General features: G+C 48.2%; 1 protein-coding gene across 11 annotated transcripts in view; it reads left to right on the top strand.

The window, feature by feature from the left end:
- The window catches only part of LOC112258813 (histone acetyltransferase p300-like), a 32,664-nt gene extending 21,797 nt beyond the window's left edge, over nt 1–10,867 (top strand). For 4 of the 11 annotated variants that reach the window (XM_042327524.1, XM_042327522.1, XM_042327528.1 and 1 more), the window contains exons 20-29: nt 1,064–1,174; nt 1,685–1,741; nt 2,015–2,092; nt 2,387–2,463; nt 3,941–4,091; nt 5,090–5,350; nt 5,582–5,747; nt 5,885–6,058; nt 6,280–6,444; nt 6,542–10,867. In XM_042327524.1, the coding sequence (XP_042183458.1) occupies nt 1,064–1,174; nt 1,685–1,741; nt 2,015–2,092; nt 2,387–2,463; nt 3,941–4,091; nt 5,090–5,350; nt 5,582–5,747; nt 5,885–6,058; nt 6,280–6,444; nt 6,542–9,715 (4,414 nt within the window). In that variant the 3' untranslated portion in view covers nt 9,716–10,867. The remainder of the gene's footprint in view (nt 1–1,063; nt 1,175–1,684; nt 1,742–2,014; nt 2,093–2,386; nt 2,464–3,940; nt 4,092–5,089; nt 5,351–5,581; nt 5,748–5,884; nt 6,059–6,279; nt 6,445–6,541) is intronic. The other 7 variants (XM_042327527.1, XM_042327529.1, XM_042327531.1 and 4 more) reach the window with 5 other exon arrangements.
- The last annotated feature ends 1,727 nt before the right edge of the window (nt 10,868–12,594 follow it).

The raw sequence follows: 12,594 nt of genomic DNA, 5'->3' as shown, positions 1-12,594 counted from the left end.
ATTGAATCAAACTGATAATTGCTTTTGGACACAATACTTCAAATAAGACCCAGGGTGATATTGCTGCAGTGAACGCTTTGATTTGCAGAACATTTCATTTAACAAAGCTGTGGAGCTGATTGGCTTGATTCATTTCACCGTCAAGACATAATCACTATAGTGTAGTTACGTTAGGGCAACATAGTATTAACAACCTCACTTACATGTATGATAATTCCTCTCCAACACAAGAAAGGAACCCTCTTTATAAATGGAGCAGAAGGATGATGGGTCGCTGTTGCACTACCACTTGCTTTTCCTCATCTACACTGTTTTTTGAGCCCCCCCTTTGTTACTGTGTTAACTTAAAGGGATACTTTGGGATTTTGGCAGATTAACTTGTGGATTAATTTTATGTCTGTCGAGTATGAAGGAAGATAGAGGTAGTTGCATGAGGCAATGCTAACTAGCAGTAGCACAATTACCCATAGTCTTCCAGTCATTGTGCTAATGCTAGTTAGCATTTGCGCTACTTAACTTCCTTAACCACACTGAGGCATAAAAATGTTATCGACGAGTTCATCAGATTCTTGGGAAGTAGATAAAGGGCCTCACTCCCAAAATCTCGGAGTATCCCTTTATGTTTTTGTCCACTCACTGACTGACACTAATCTGTGCTTTGCATTGGATCTTTGTCCTCGTTGATGTTATGTTCTCCATGTTCCTCACTCTTCCCATCCTATTCATCCCTCCATCGTCCTCGTCTGACCTGTAACGATTTATTTCACGCTTTTTTAATATTCATTTTGCCCTCCCTTCCCCCATCTCTTCCCTTCTCTCCCTCCTTTTTTTTAACGCTTGTGATGTCTGCATTGGCCTGCTTTGGTGTGACCAATCATCCACTCCAAATTTTAACTGCAAAATCAAAACACCTGCCCACACAAAAACCCTGCATCATGATTGGCTGCTACCTGGCGACGACCTTGCCCTCTGCTCTTCTCCTGGCCTGTCCTGCCCTGCCTGATTGGTGACTGCTTCCTCGTGCCTTCTCTGTGATTGGCTGTGCGGTTGGCGAATGGTCTAGTTCACCACAATTTGGGCTTCTTGCTGACAGGTACCACTTCTGTGAGAAGTGTTTCAACGAAATCCAGGGCGAGTGCGTGTCCCTGGGGGATGATCCTTCTCAGCCTCAGACGTGAGTACCAGCCCCCCCATGTTAATACTGACATGGTTCTTCTATTGCTCATTTTGATAACATGTAAATATTGTTTGGTTCCCTTGATTTATCAATGCATCAAAATGTTTAAGCTCTTCAATGGGACTTCTCTTTCTCCCCATCACTGAATACCTTTTCAGTCTCTCCCTTAGTGAAATGGTCAACTTAAAATAAAAATCAAATTCATTTCTCTCTCCTCTACCTCTTAAGGCAGCAGTTCACCTCAACTGCCGTCTCCATCCTTTTACTTGATTTCTGCCTCTTCTCTCTTCAGCCAAAACCCCAACATACTGAGGGCTCCTAATGTTCCAGAAGTGTTAGATGATGTTTTCAAAATGGCTGAATCCTAGCCTGTATAAAGCCAGAGCCTGCTGTTATTGCTTGTGACTTCTCTGCAGCTGTAATATAGTACATTGCATTTCTGGCCCAGTGATTGGCTTGAGTCTGTTCTTACCTCCCACACTCCTGGGCCTCTCTCCCTCTTCACAGGTCCATCAGCAAAGATCAGTTTCAGAGGAAGAAGAATGACACGCTCGACCCAGAATGGTACCTACTCTTTTTTTTTTTCTTCTTTACATTTGATCTGTACTTGGTGTCAAACCATATGTTTTCCATGTGGTACATTTACATGAACTTTAGATACTGTAATATTTCATCTTTACTGTGCTTTAGTCAGTTACTTTAGGTTATCGTCATGGCTTTTGTGTTTGAACTGTTCTGCTAGTTGAACCTCCTGTTGAGAAGATAATGACTTTTTCCGTGTGTGACACATGGTATCAATAACCTGTGACTCTCTCTGTCCACCTCTCTTTTCTGTAGGCTTGTGGAATGTACCGACTGCGGGCGTAAAATGCACCAAATCTGTGTCCTGCATAATGACACCATATGGCCGGCAGGGTGAGCCAACTTGCATACACGTTCTGTACATATTACGTTAATGCGACTGTTAGAACTGTGAAACTGCCCACTTTATTCCAAGGTGCAGTTCCAGGTTCAATCTTACTGTGGTTGTGTTGCCCGTTTGCGATCATGACCCTCAGCAATACCTTACAACATTCATTGCAGACAACTTATTCAGTAGGGCAAAGAAGTGAAGCTGAAGGCCACTGAGAAATGGTAAATAACAAATGCATGTATGATGTATTTGAAGTAATGAAATAAAGTGTGTTCCTTTTCCTCTCATCTCCACAGCTTTGTATGTGACAGCTGCCTTAAGAAGGCCAATAAGACGCGGAAAGAGAACAAATACGCGGCCAGAAGTAAGTGGAGTAAGTGACAAACGGGGGGCGCTCATCTACCGTCATCTTCATCCGGGGTGTCAGTCTGTCTCCCCTCCCCTCTCCAGTCACTCAGCTGTTTCTTTTCTGTGTTCTCTTTATCCCTCTTCTCCTTTGGTGCTGTTACTGACACATGCTAATTTCCTAAACACACATCCCACAAGTATAACACCATACTTTCATGTGAAGACGCAATTGACTTTTCCCCCCCTTAAAATCTTTGTTTAAATTTATGATTTGGTGCACTGTGTATTCCAAATTATTTTCTTATTTCCTCCGAGGCAGTCTGGTTTAATTCCCTACGCCCTGATACACTACTCGAGAGGACGAGTGTTCCAGTTAACACACATTCTACCTTTTTCCATTTCCATGACCCAACCCTTTCGTATCTCCCCCTCCCTCCCCAATGAAAATGTTATATGTAACCAACCCTATTTTTGTATTTCAGAAGCCAGTCCTCAGACAATAGTTGCTGCTACCAGTCCGCTGCAGCTTTTTCTGGTTCGATTTCACTCTTATCCCAGGCCTGTACACACTGGCCATGGCAAAACATTGTCATTTAGGGTTTCTCGGTTTGCTGTTTTTAAGGTTTATGTGTCACCGAGGCCTTTTTAAAAAATGTTTTAATTTTTATCTTGTTGGAGCCTTATTTATGTCATCTTTTTTTCCTCAGTGGGTGTCCACTGTCCAGAAATCATCATATTTTGGGTGAATTGTTTTCAGTCTGCAATGGCATCGATACTCACGCTTTTCCCCCCAACTTTTTGACTGTTGTCCTGTTTTTGAGAGCCTAAAATCCTTCCATGTGTGGAAAATCTTACCTCCCCCATCCCATTCTCCACACCCCCAATGAAGGCAGAGTTTTTAGGGAGCCACAGGTAGGCGAGCGGGCGTGCAAATTAAAAGGACCAACTGGCCTAGACTCATACAAGGATCTCAATTAAATATGTCTTGAATGGAAGAGGGGGAAATGTCCTTATGGTGTCAGATCTAGTTTACACCTTGTCATATCTTCTGATTTATTGAGTGTTCAGAGCAGAGGATTAGTCCAAGTCTCAGATATGTTGTTAGTTGCCAAATTGACAACGCTATCAGGGCATTTTAGATATTAATTGACCCAAGTGCCTTAGACTGACTCCAGAGTACTCTGAAACACTCTAGAAGCAGTCAGTGGTTGAGTTTGTATGCTTCTGACTTGCCCTTTTTATAAACATTTTTTAACTGTCAGATTAGAGCCCAGTGGTTCTTCCGTCTTTAATGTCACTAGTGAAGTTCTCTGCTCTGAGCTACTTAACAGACATAACCCCCATACACCCACCTACCACCCCAGACTGGGTTGGCTTTTACCGAAACCATGTGACCTTTCCTCTAATCTCTTATCACCCATTTCCTCTCTTCTGTCCTCCATCATTCCTACTCTTTCTCCCTCCCTCTCCCATTCTATTCTTCCCCTACTTAATTTTCACAGGGCTCCCCCAAACTAAGTTGGGCAGCTTCCTAGAGGGGCGAGTGAATGACTACCTCAGGCGGCAGAACCATCCAGAGTCCGGTGACGTCACTATCCGTGTGGTCCATGTCTCCGACAAGGTGGTGGAGGTCAAGCCAGGCATGAAGTCCAGGTGAGAGTCTTGAGGGTTAGTGATTCTTTAATGTGGAGTCAAATATAGACTACCAAGGAAGATGTCAAATTGATCCTAGTGTAAATGGACTCACGGTTCATGTGGGATTTCAATTAGTCCCATTGTAGACTGGAGAGTTAGACTTATCGTAACGTTATCTGTTCTCGTGGGACAGCACCTATACAGTGTTTGTGTGGGTGTGTCTACTTATGCTCTCCTTTAACTGATACAGTGTTTGTGTGGGTGTGTCTACTTATGCTCTCCTTTAACTGATACAGGTTTGTGTGGGTGTGTCTACTTATGCTCTCCTTTAACTGATACATGTTTGTGTGGGTGTGTCTACTTATGCTCTCCTTTAACTGATACAGGTTTGTGTGGGTGTGTCTACTTATGCTCTCCTTTAACTGATACCGGTTTGTGTGGGTGTGTCTACTTATGCTCTCCTTTAACTGATACAGGTTTGTGTGGGTGTGTCTACTTATGCTCTCCTTTAACTGATACAGGTTTGTGTGGGTGTGTCTACTTATGCTCTCCTTTAACTGATACAGGTTTGTGTGGGTGTGTCTACTTATGCTCTCCTTTAACTGATACAGGTTTGTGTGGGTGTGTCTACTTATGCTCTCCTTTAACTGATACATGTTTGTGTGGGTGTGTCTACTTATGCTCTCCTTTAACTGATACAGGTTTGTGTGGGTGTGTCTACTTATGCTCTCCTTTAACTGATACCGGTTTGTGTGGGTGTGTCTACTTATGCTCTCCTTTAACTGATACAGGTTTGTGTGGGTGTGTCTACTTATGCTCTCCTTTAACTGATACAGGTTTGTGTGGGTGTGTCTACTTATGCTCTCCTTTAACTGATACAGGTTTGTGTGGGTGTGTCTACTTATGCTCTCCTTTAACTGATACAGGTTTGTGTGGGTGTGTCTACTTATGCTCTCCTTTAACTGATACAGGTTTGTGTGGTTGTGTCTACTTATGCTCTCCTTTAACTGATACAGGTTTGTGGACACCGGGGAGATGTCCGAGTCCTTTCCCTACAGGACGAAGGCGCTGTTTGCGTTTGAGGACATAGACGGGGCTGACGTCTGCTTCTTCGGCATGCATGTGCAGGAGTACGGTTCAGACAGCCCTCCGCCCAACCAGAGACGCGTGTATATCTCTTACCTGGACAGCGTGCACTTCTTCCAACCTCGACACCTCCGCACAGGCGTCTACCATGAGATACTCATAGGGTACCTGGAGTATGTCAAGAAGTTGGGGTAAGAGACGAGGCCCTTTTTTTTTTTTTTTACTAAGCTCAACCTATTAGTGGGCATAGATTCTTGAGAACATGACTTGACCTCATCACTCTAAACATAGTTTAATGATATGTACTAAATCTCTAAAGGGTCGGTTGCAGATTCTACTTTCCATTCTACTTTATTGTTCTAATAAGATTCACTCTTTCCAGTTGCTGGTCTGATTCTTCAACCCTACCTCTCCCATGGCAGGTTTACAACGGGGCACATCTGGGCTTGTCCCCCAAGTGAAGGGGACGACTACATCTTCCACTGTCATCCTGTGGACCAGAAGATCCCCAAGCCCAAGCGTCTACAGGAGTGGTACAAAAAGATGCTGGACAAGGCCGTAGTTGAGCGCATTGTGCATGACTACAAGGTGACTACAATCAGTTTTGTTTTGTCAGACATAGCACAGGCTGTGCCAGGCAGAAATCCAACTGCTTTCTTCTGAGGTAATTGTATGCATGTCCCCCCCACCCCCTCTTGACACATCTTATTCATGCTCTGTTTCAGGATGTCTTCAAGCAGGCCACAGAGGACCGTCTCACCAGTGCCAACGAACTACCATACTTTGAGGGGGACTTCTGGCCCAACGTGCTGGAGGAGAGCATCAAGGAGCTGGAGCAGGAGGAGGAGGAGAGGAAGAGGGAGGAGAACAGCACCTCCAGCGAGAGCGTAGATGTGAGTGTAAGGACTTCAATACAACAGGAGAGAGGCGTGTTTTTGTGAATATGGTACAGGGTGTGGGATATTGGTTGTCCTCAATAATAACATGATAGGAGTAGATGTTAAGTATTGCTTAGAGGATAGATATTGAACCATTGCTAATTGGGTCCATTTCGAGGCTGCTTCAGATTCAATGCTTTAATGGAATGTATTGGCGTTAATCTGGTGTTCTCCACACATAGGCCCCGAAAAGTGACAGCAAGAATGCCAAAAAGAAGAACAGTAAGAAGACGAGCAAGAACAAGAACAGCAGCCTGATCCGAGCCAATAAGAAGAAACCAGGGATGCCCAATGTGTCCAATGACCTCTCCCAGAAGCTCTACGCTTGTATGGAGAAACACAAGGAGGTATTTGATGCTGTCGCCATCTTCTAAATAAAGCCACATACACAAACACACACATTCTCAGTCCCAGTGCTCATACTTTCTTCTCTGCCCCATACAGGTGTTCTTTGTGATCCGTCTCATCGCCGGCCCCACTGCCAACTCCCTGCCCCCCATCACGGACCCGGACCCCCTAATGGCCTGCGACCTGATGGATGGGCGTGACGCCTTCCTGACGCTGGCCCGGGACAAGCACCTGGAGTTCTCCTCCCTGAGGAGAGCCAAGTGGAGCTCCATGTGCATGCTGGTGGAGCTACACAATCAGAGCCAGGACCGCTTCGTCTACACCTGCAACGAGTGCAAGGCCAGCGTGGAGACACGCTTCCACTGCACCGTCTGCGAGGACTACGACCTGTGTATCACCTGCTATAACACTAAGGGCCATGAACACAAGATGGAGAAGCTGGGCCTGGGCCTGGACGACGAGAGCAACAGCGCAGCGGCCGCTGCCACTCAGAGCCCCGGGGACTCCCGCCGCCTCAGCATTCAGCGCTGCATTCAGTCCCTGGTCCACGCCTGCCAATGCCGCAATGCCAACTGCTCCCTGCCGTCCTGCCAGAAGATGAAACGTGTGGTGCAGCACACCAAGGGATGCAAGCGCAAGACCAACGGTGGCTGCCCCATCTGCAAGCAACTCATTGCTCTGTGCTGCTACCATGCCAAGCACTGCCAGGAGAACAAGTGCCCCGTACCCTTCTGCCTCAACATCAAGCACAAGCTCCGCCAGCAGCAACTCCAGCACCGTCTCCAGCAGGCTCAGATGCTTCGGAGAAGGATGGCCAGCATGCAGAGGGTGGGCCAGCCTGCCTGCGGTGGAGGAGGACATCCTGGGGGGCTGCCATCACCAGGTAACAATGGCACCACAGCCCCCAGTACACCCACATCAGGAGGCACCCAGCCCCCAACACCACAGACACCCACCCAGCCCAATATGCCTCCTGGGCCCCAGCCAGGGATGGGTGGTGGAGGAACTTTGCAGCAAGGTGGGATGCCTCAGCAGCAGCACCACCAGCTTCACCACCAGTTTCAGCAGATGCCTGGAGGAGGGGGGATGATGAACTCCCCCCAGCAACAGCAGATGGTTCCTCAGGTCCAGCAGCAGTCCCAAGCCTCAAACCCTCAACAGCTCCAGCAACACCCAAACAGCCTGTCCCCTTACACCAACAGGCCTCCAGGCTCCTCACCGCACCCTCAGTCCCAAGGCAAACCGGGCCTGGGACCAGCCACACCACCTCAGCAGCAACCACCACAACAGCAGCCCAACCCTGGCCAGCCTTCTATGCCCCAACAGCAGCAGCAACCTCCTTCAGGGCCTCCTCCAGCGGCTGTGGAGATCGCCATGAAGATTCAACAAGTGGCAGACGCCCAAAGGAAGATGTCCCTCCAGAGGCAGGCGGCGCAGGCAGCTGGCATGATGCCTCCGCACGCTCACCACCAACAGCCCCAGGGCCAGATGGGCATGGCCCACCCTGGGGTGGGCATGGTGGGGGCCCAGGGGCTGCCTCCCCAGGCTCAGGCTGCTGCCAGGGCTCACATGGAGCAGCAGCAACAACAACAGCAGCAGCAGGGTCCTCCAGTTATGATGGTGGGCCCTGGCCCCATGCAGCAGCCCCAGCAGCCTAACCCCCAGGGCCAGCTGCCTCCACAGGTGCAGCAGCAGAGGGTTGGTCCCCCGCTTCAGAACCCCCAGCAACAGTGGGCCGGCCAGGGAATGCCACCCCAGCAGAGGCAAGCCATGATGGGACATCCAGGCATGGTGGCGCCTCAGCAGCAACAACCGCAGCAAATGCAACAGCGGCAGCAGGCTCAGGGACCTGGTGGGTTGATTGGTATGGTGCAGCAAGGTGGTGCAGCTGGGGGTGGGAACCTCCCGCAGGCTGCCCTTCAGGAACTGCTGCGTACCCTTCGCTCCCCCAGCTCACCCGAGCAGCAACAGCAGGTGCTCAACATCCTCCGCTCAAACCCTCAGCTAATGGCTGCCTTTATCAAGCAGAGAGCCTCCAAGTATAAGGGGGGCCCAGGACCCCCAGGAGCCCCTGGCGGGCCAAGTCCAGGCAGAGTTCCAGGAGGTATGGGTGGCCAACAGGTCAATGTGAATGCTGTGGCTGGTCAGCCAGGTATGCACATGGGTCAGGGAGTCAACATGCCCACCATGACCCAGCTACAGCAAGTACAGCAGCTACAACAGCAGCAACAGCAACAACCGCAGCAGCAGCGTCCTATGCTTAGTAGTTTGCAGCAGCAACAGGTGGCAGCACTTCAGCAGCATCAGCAAGGAGGGATGCCAGGCCAGCAGGCACCTAACATGGCCAACATAAACCCCCAGTTCAGAGAGCTCCTTATGAGGAGGCATCTCCAACTACAACAGCAACAGCAGCAGCAACAGATTGGGAACCATGCCCAGTTCCAGCAGCAGGGCTACATGGGCCAGCCGGGCATGGCCCCCCAGCAGCCTGGTCAGGGCCAGTCTGGACTGCAGCAGCAGCCTGGAGCCCAGCCAGGGCAGCAGCAGCAGGGTTACCCCAGCACGGTGGCCCAGCAGCAGGCTGCTGCAGTGCTCCAGCAGAGGCTCCAGCATCAGCACCAACTTCAGATGCAGCAGCAGCAACAACACCAGAATGCCATGTCGGGTCACCAGGGGGCTGAGGGCGGTCCGGGTACTGGAGTAGGAGGCCCCCCTCAGCAGCCCCAGCCCCCGCAGGGCGCCCCCCAGCCGCAGTCCTCCCAGGCTCTGCTCCAGCAGGCACTGCACCAGAGGCTGCTTCAACAGCAGCAGCACCTGGGTGGGGGCTCTCCAGCCCAGCACAGCAGCCCCATGAGCCCCCAGCAGCAGATGGCCCAGTCCCCTCACCTGCAGGGCCAAACGTTGTCTACATCCCTCAGCAACCAAGTGCGCTCGCCACAGCCCTCCCCGCGACCCCAGTCCCAGCCACCACACTCTAGCCCCTCCCCGCGCATGCAGCCCCAGCCATCCCCTCACCATATCTCCCCACAGACCCAGACAGGCTCCCCGCACCCGGGCCAGCTACCCCAGCACCACCCTGGTATGGTGGTCCCCTCTCAACAGCCGCCTCAGCAGCAGAACTCAATGGACCACTTTGGGTCAGACCAGAATGCCATGCTGTCTCAACTCAGTGGGATGGGTGGTCTCCATGGGCCTGGAGGACCTGACATGCTGTCTGGGAACAGCCAGGACCTTGGGCAGAACATTAATCATAACACCTTAGACATGTAGCCTCGCCGTGCTTTCGGGACTGCACCTGGGACAGTGTTAGCCTCTTTTTTACCATTAATATTATTTAATGTTTTCAATAAAAAAATACATTGAAGTGAACTTCCTATGGGAGATGCAACTATAAATCAACACGTCGATTAATTAATAAATGAATGGTAAGTTATTGCTGTTAATATATTTTTTGCCAATTGTGTACAAATAGGGGGATGGTATCTCCCTTAGAGAATATGACGCAGGTAATATTTTTGGGGTTTGGGACTATGGGAGTATTTGCCTTTTTAAGAAATGTTTAAGATTTAAAAAATCTAAAAAATAAAAATGTAAGAGCAAATGATTTAATGCAATGGACTTATTGTAATTTATCCATAAATCAGTTTAGCAGAGGTGATTTGGATTAATATTATTAGAAATCCAAACATCATGCATATCTTTCTTTTAAGTTTGGGTTTACTTTATTTATTTGTTTTTTGATGGTTTGTTGGCATATACCCGAAGACTGCTACAATTCACATAGAATATATTTTTGTTATTCAAATGGGGTGGGGTTATTTCATTTCACTGATGTCTGGGTTGGGCTTTCAATCTGGAATAAAATGAGTGTTTTTGTGGTTGAGGGCCTGCTGCAAGTTTCAGTGGCCAATGGACACTACATTTGAAATGCCGAACCATTGGACATCAAATACTGGAAGGGCCCATCCCTCTCACTGACCACACATGCCCTCCCTCACCCTCGTGTGAGCACTCCTGTAAGACACTTAGTATTGGAGGTGGGGGCACATACCTATATGCCTGTAAAGTTTATAGTACATGAGGTATGAGGGGGGGGGTCCGCCAGTGCATAGGACATTACGGTTCTTGTAAAACAGAGGGAATGGATCCAAATGAACTGTGCTGCATAGAACTGAGGAAGGGGAGAGTTGTGACCAGTCACACTCTGCCTCACCCTTACCTTTCCCTCTGGACTTAACCCCAGCAGCTCAAGAGCCCAATGCACTGGTCCCCTTCTCCTGCCCCAGAATAATTGCTGTCCCTCCTCCCAACCCCAATTTATCTTTCTGCTCAGAACTTTGAGAGTTTAATTTAATATTTTTTACTGTACAAAGAACTGTGGACTCAAATACTGTTTTTTATAATAAAATGAAAATGAATGTGCTGAATATTTTTTTCTTGTAGCTAGTCAAATTAAGAGTGCATGTTATTTTGGGGTGGGGGGATCGACCTAAATACAGTGGGGAGAACAAGTATTTGATACACTGCCGATTTTGCAGGTTTTCCTACTAACAAAGCATGTAGAGGTCTGTAATATTTATCATAGGTACACTTCAACTGTGAGAGACGGAATCTAAAACAAAAATCCAGAAAATCACATTGTATGATTAAGTAATTAATTTGCATTTTATTGCATGACATAAGTATTTGATCACCTACCAACCAGTAAGAATTCCAGCTCTCACAGACCTGTTAGTTTTTCTTTAAGAAGCCCTCCTGTTCTCCACTCATTACCTGTTAACTGCACCTGTTTGAACTTGTTACCTGTATAAAAGACACCTGTCGACACACTCAAACAGACTCCAACCTCTCCACAATGGCCAAGACTAGGGAGCTGTGGGGCTCCATGCAAGATCTCACCTCGTGGGGCATCAATGATCATGAGGAAGGTGAGGGATCAGGCCAGAACTACACGGCAGTAATCAATGACCTGAAGAGGAGCTGGGACCACAGTCTCAAAGAAAACCATTAGTAACACACTACGCCTTCCTCGATTAAAATCCTTTCGCACGCCAAGGTCCCCCTGCTCAAGCCAGTGCATGTCCAGGCCCGTCTGAAGTTTGGCAATGACCATCTGGATGATTCAGAGGAGGAATGGGAGAAAGTCATGTGGTCTGATGTGACAAAAATAGAGCTTTTTGGTCTAAACTCCACTCGCCGTGTTCGGAGGATGAAGAAGGATGAGTACAACCCCAACAACACCATCCCAACCGTGAAGCATGGAGGTGGAAACATTCTTTGGGGATGCTTTTCTGCGAAGGGGACAGGATGACTACACCGTATTGAGGGGAGGATGGATGGGGCCATGTATCGCGAGATCTTGGCCAACAACCTCCTTCCCTCAGTAAGAGCATTGAAGATGGGTCGTGGCTGGGTCTTCCAGCATGACAACGACCCGAAACACACAACCAGGGCAACTAAGGAGTGGCTCCGTAAGAAGCATCTCAAGGTCCTGGAGTGGCCTAGCCAGTCTCCAGACCTGAACCCAATAGAAAATCTTTGGAGGGAGCTGAAAGTCCATATTGCCCAGCGACAGCCCCGAAACCTGAAGGATCTGGAGAAGGTCTGTATGGAGGAGTGGGCCAAAATCCCTGCTGCAGTGTGTGCAAACCTGGTCAAGAACTACAGGAAACGTATCATCTCTGTAATTGCAAACAAAGGTTTCTGTACCAAATATTAAGTTCGGCTTTTCTGAAGTATCAAATACTTATGTCATGCAATAAAATGCAAATTATTTACTTAAAAATCATACAATGTGATTTTCTGGATTTTTGTTTTATATTTCGTCTCACAGTTGAAGTGTACCTATGATAAAAATGACAAACCTCTACATGCTTTGTAAGTAGGAAACACTGCCGATTTTGCAGGTTATCAAATACTTGTTCCCCCCACTGTACATGGTTCCCTGAGGAGACTGACCCCTAGTGGTGATAAGAGGCACAAGTTGCTGCAAATGCATTTCCAAAACGGCTGCTAAAATGGACCAGTGAGGACACTTCTGTTACTGCTAACATGTTTTATTCCATGCTAAAATGTTGAGGTAATATCCATCCTGTTTATATGAATCTCAAACACAAGTAGATTTTACACTGTATTTCTAGGCATATGGT

Source organism: Oncorhynchus tshawytscha, linkage group LG09 (assembly GCF_018296145.1).
Source record: "Oncorhynchus tshawytscha isolate Ot180627B linkage group LG09, Otsh_v2.0, whole genome shotgun sequence".
In the NCBI taxonomy this organism is placed as follows: Eukaryota; Metazoa; Chordata; class Actinopteri; order Salmoniformes; family Salmonidae; genus Oncorhynchus; species Oncorhynchus tshawytscha.
This window is presented reverse-complemented; position numbering and strand designations above follow the sequence as displayed.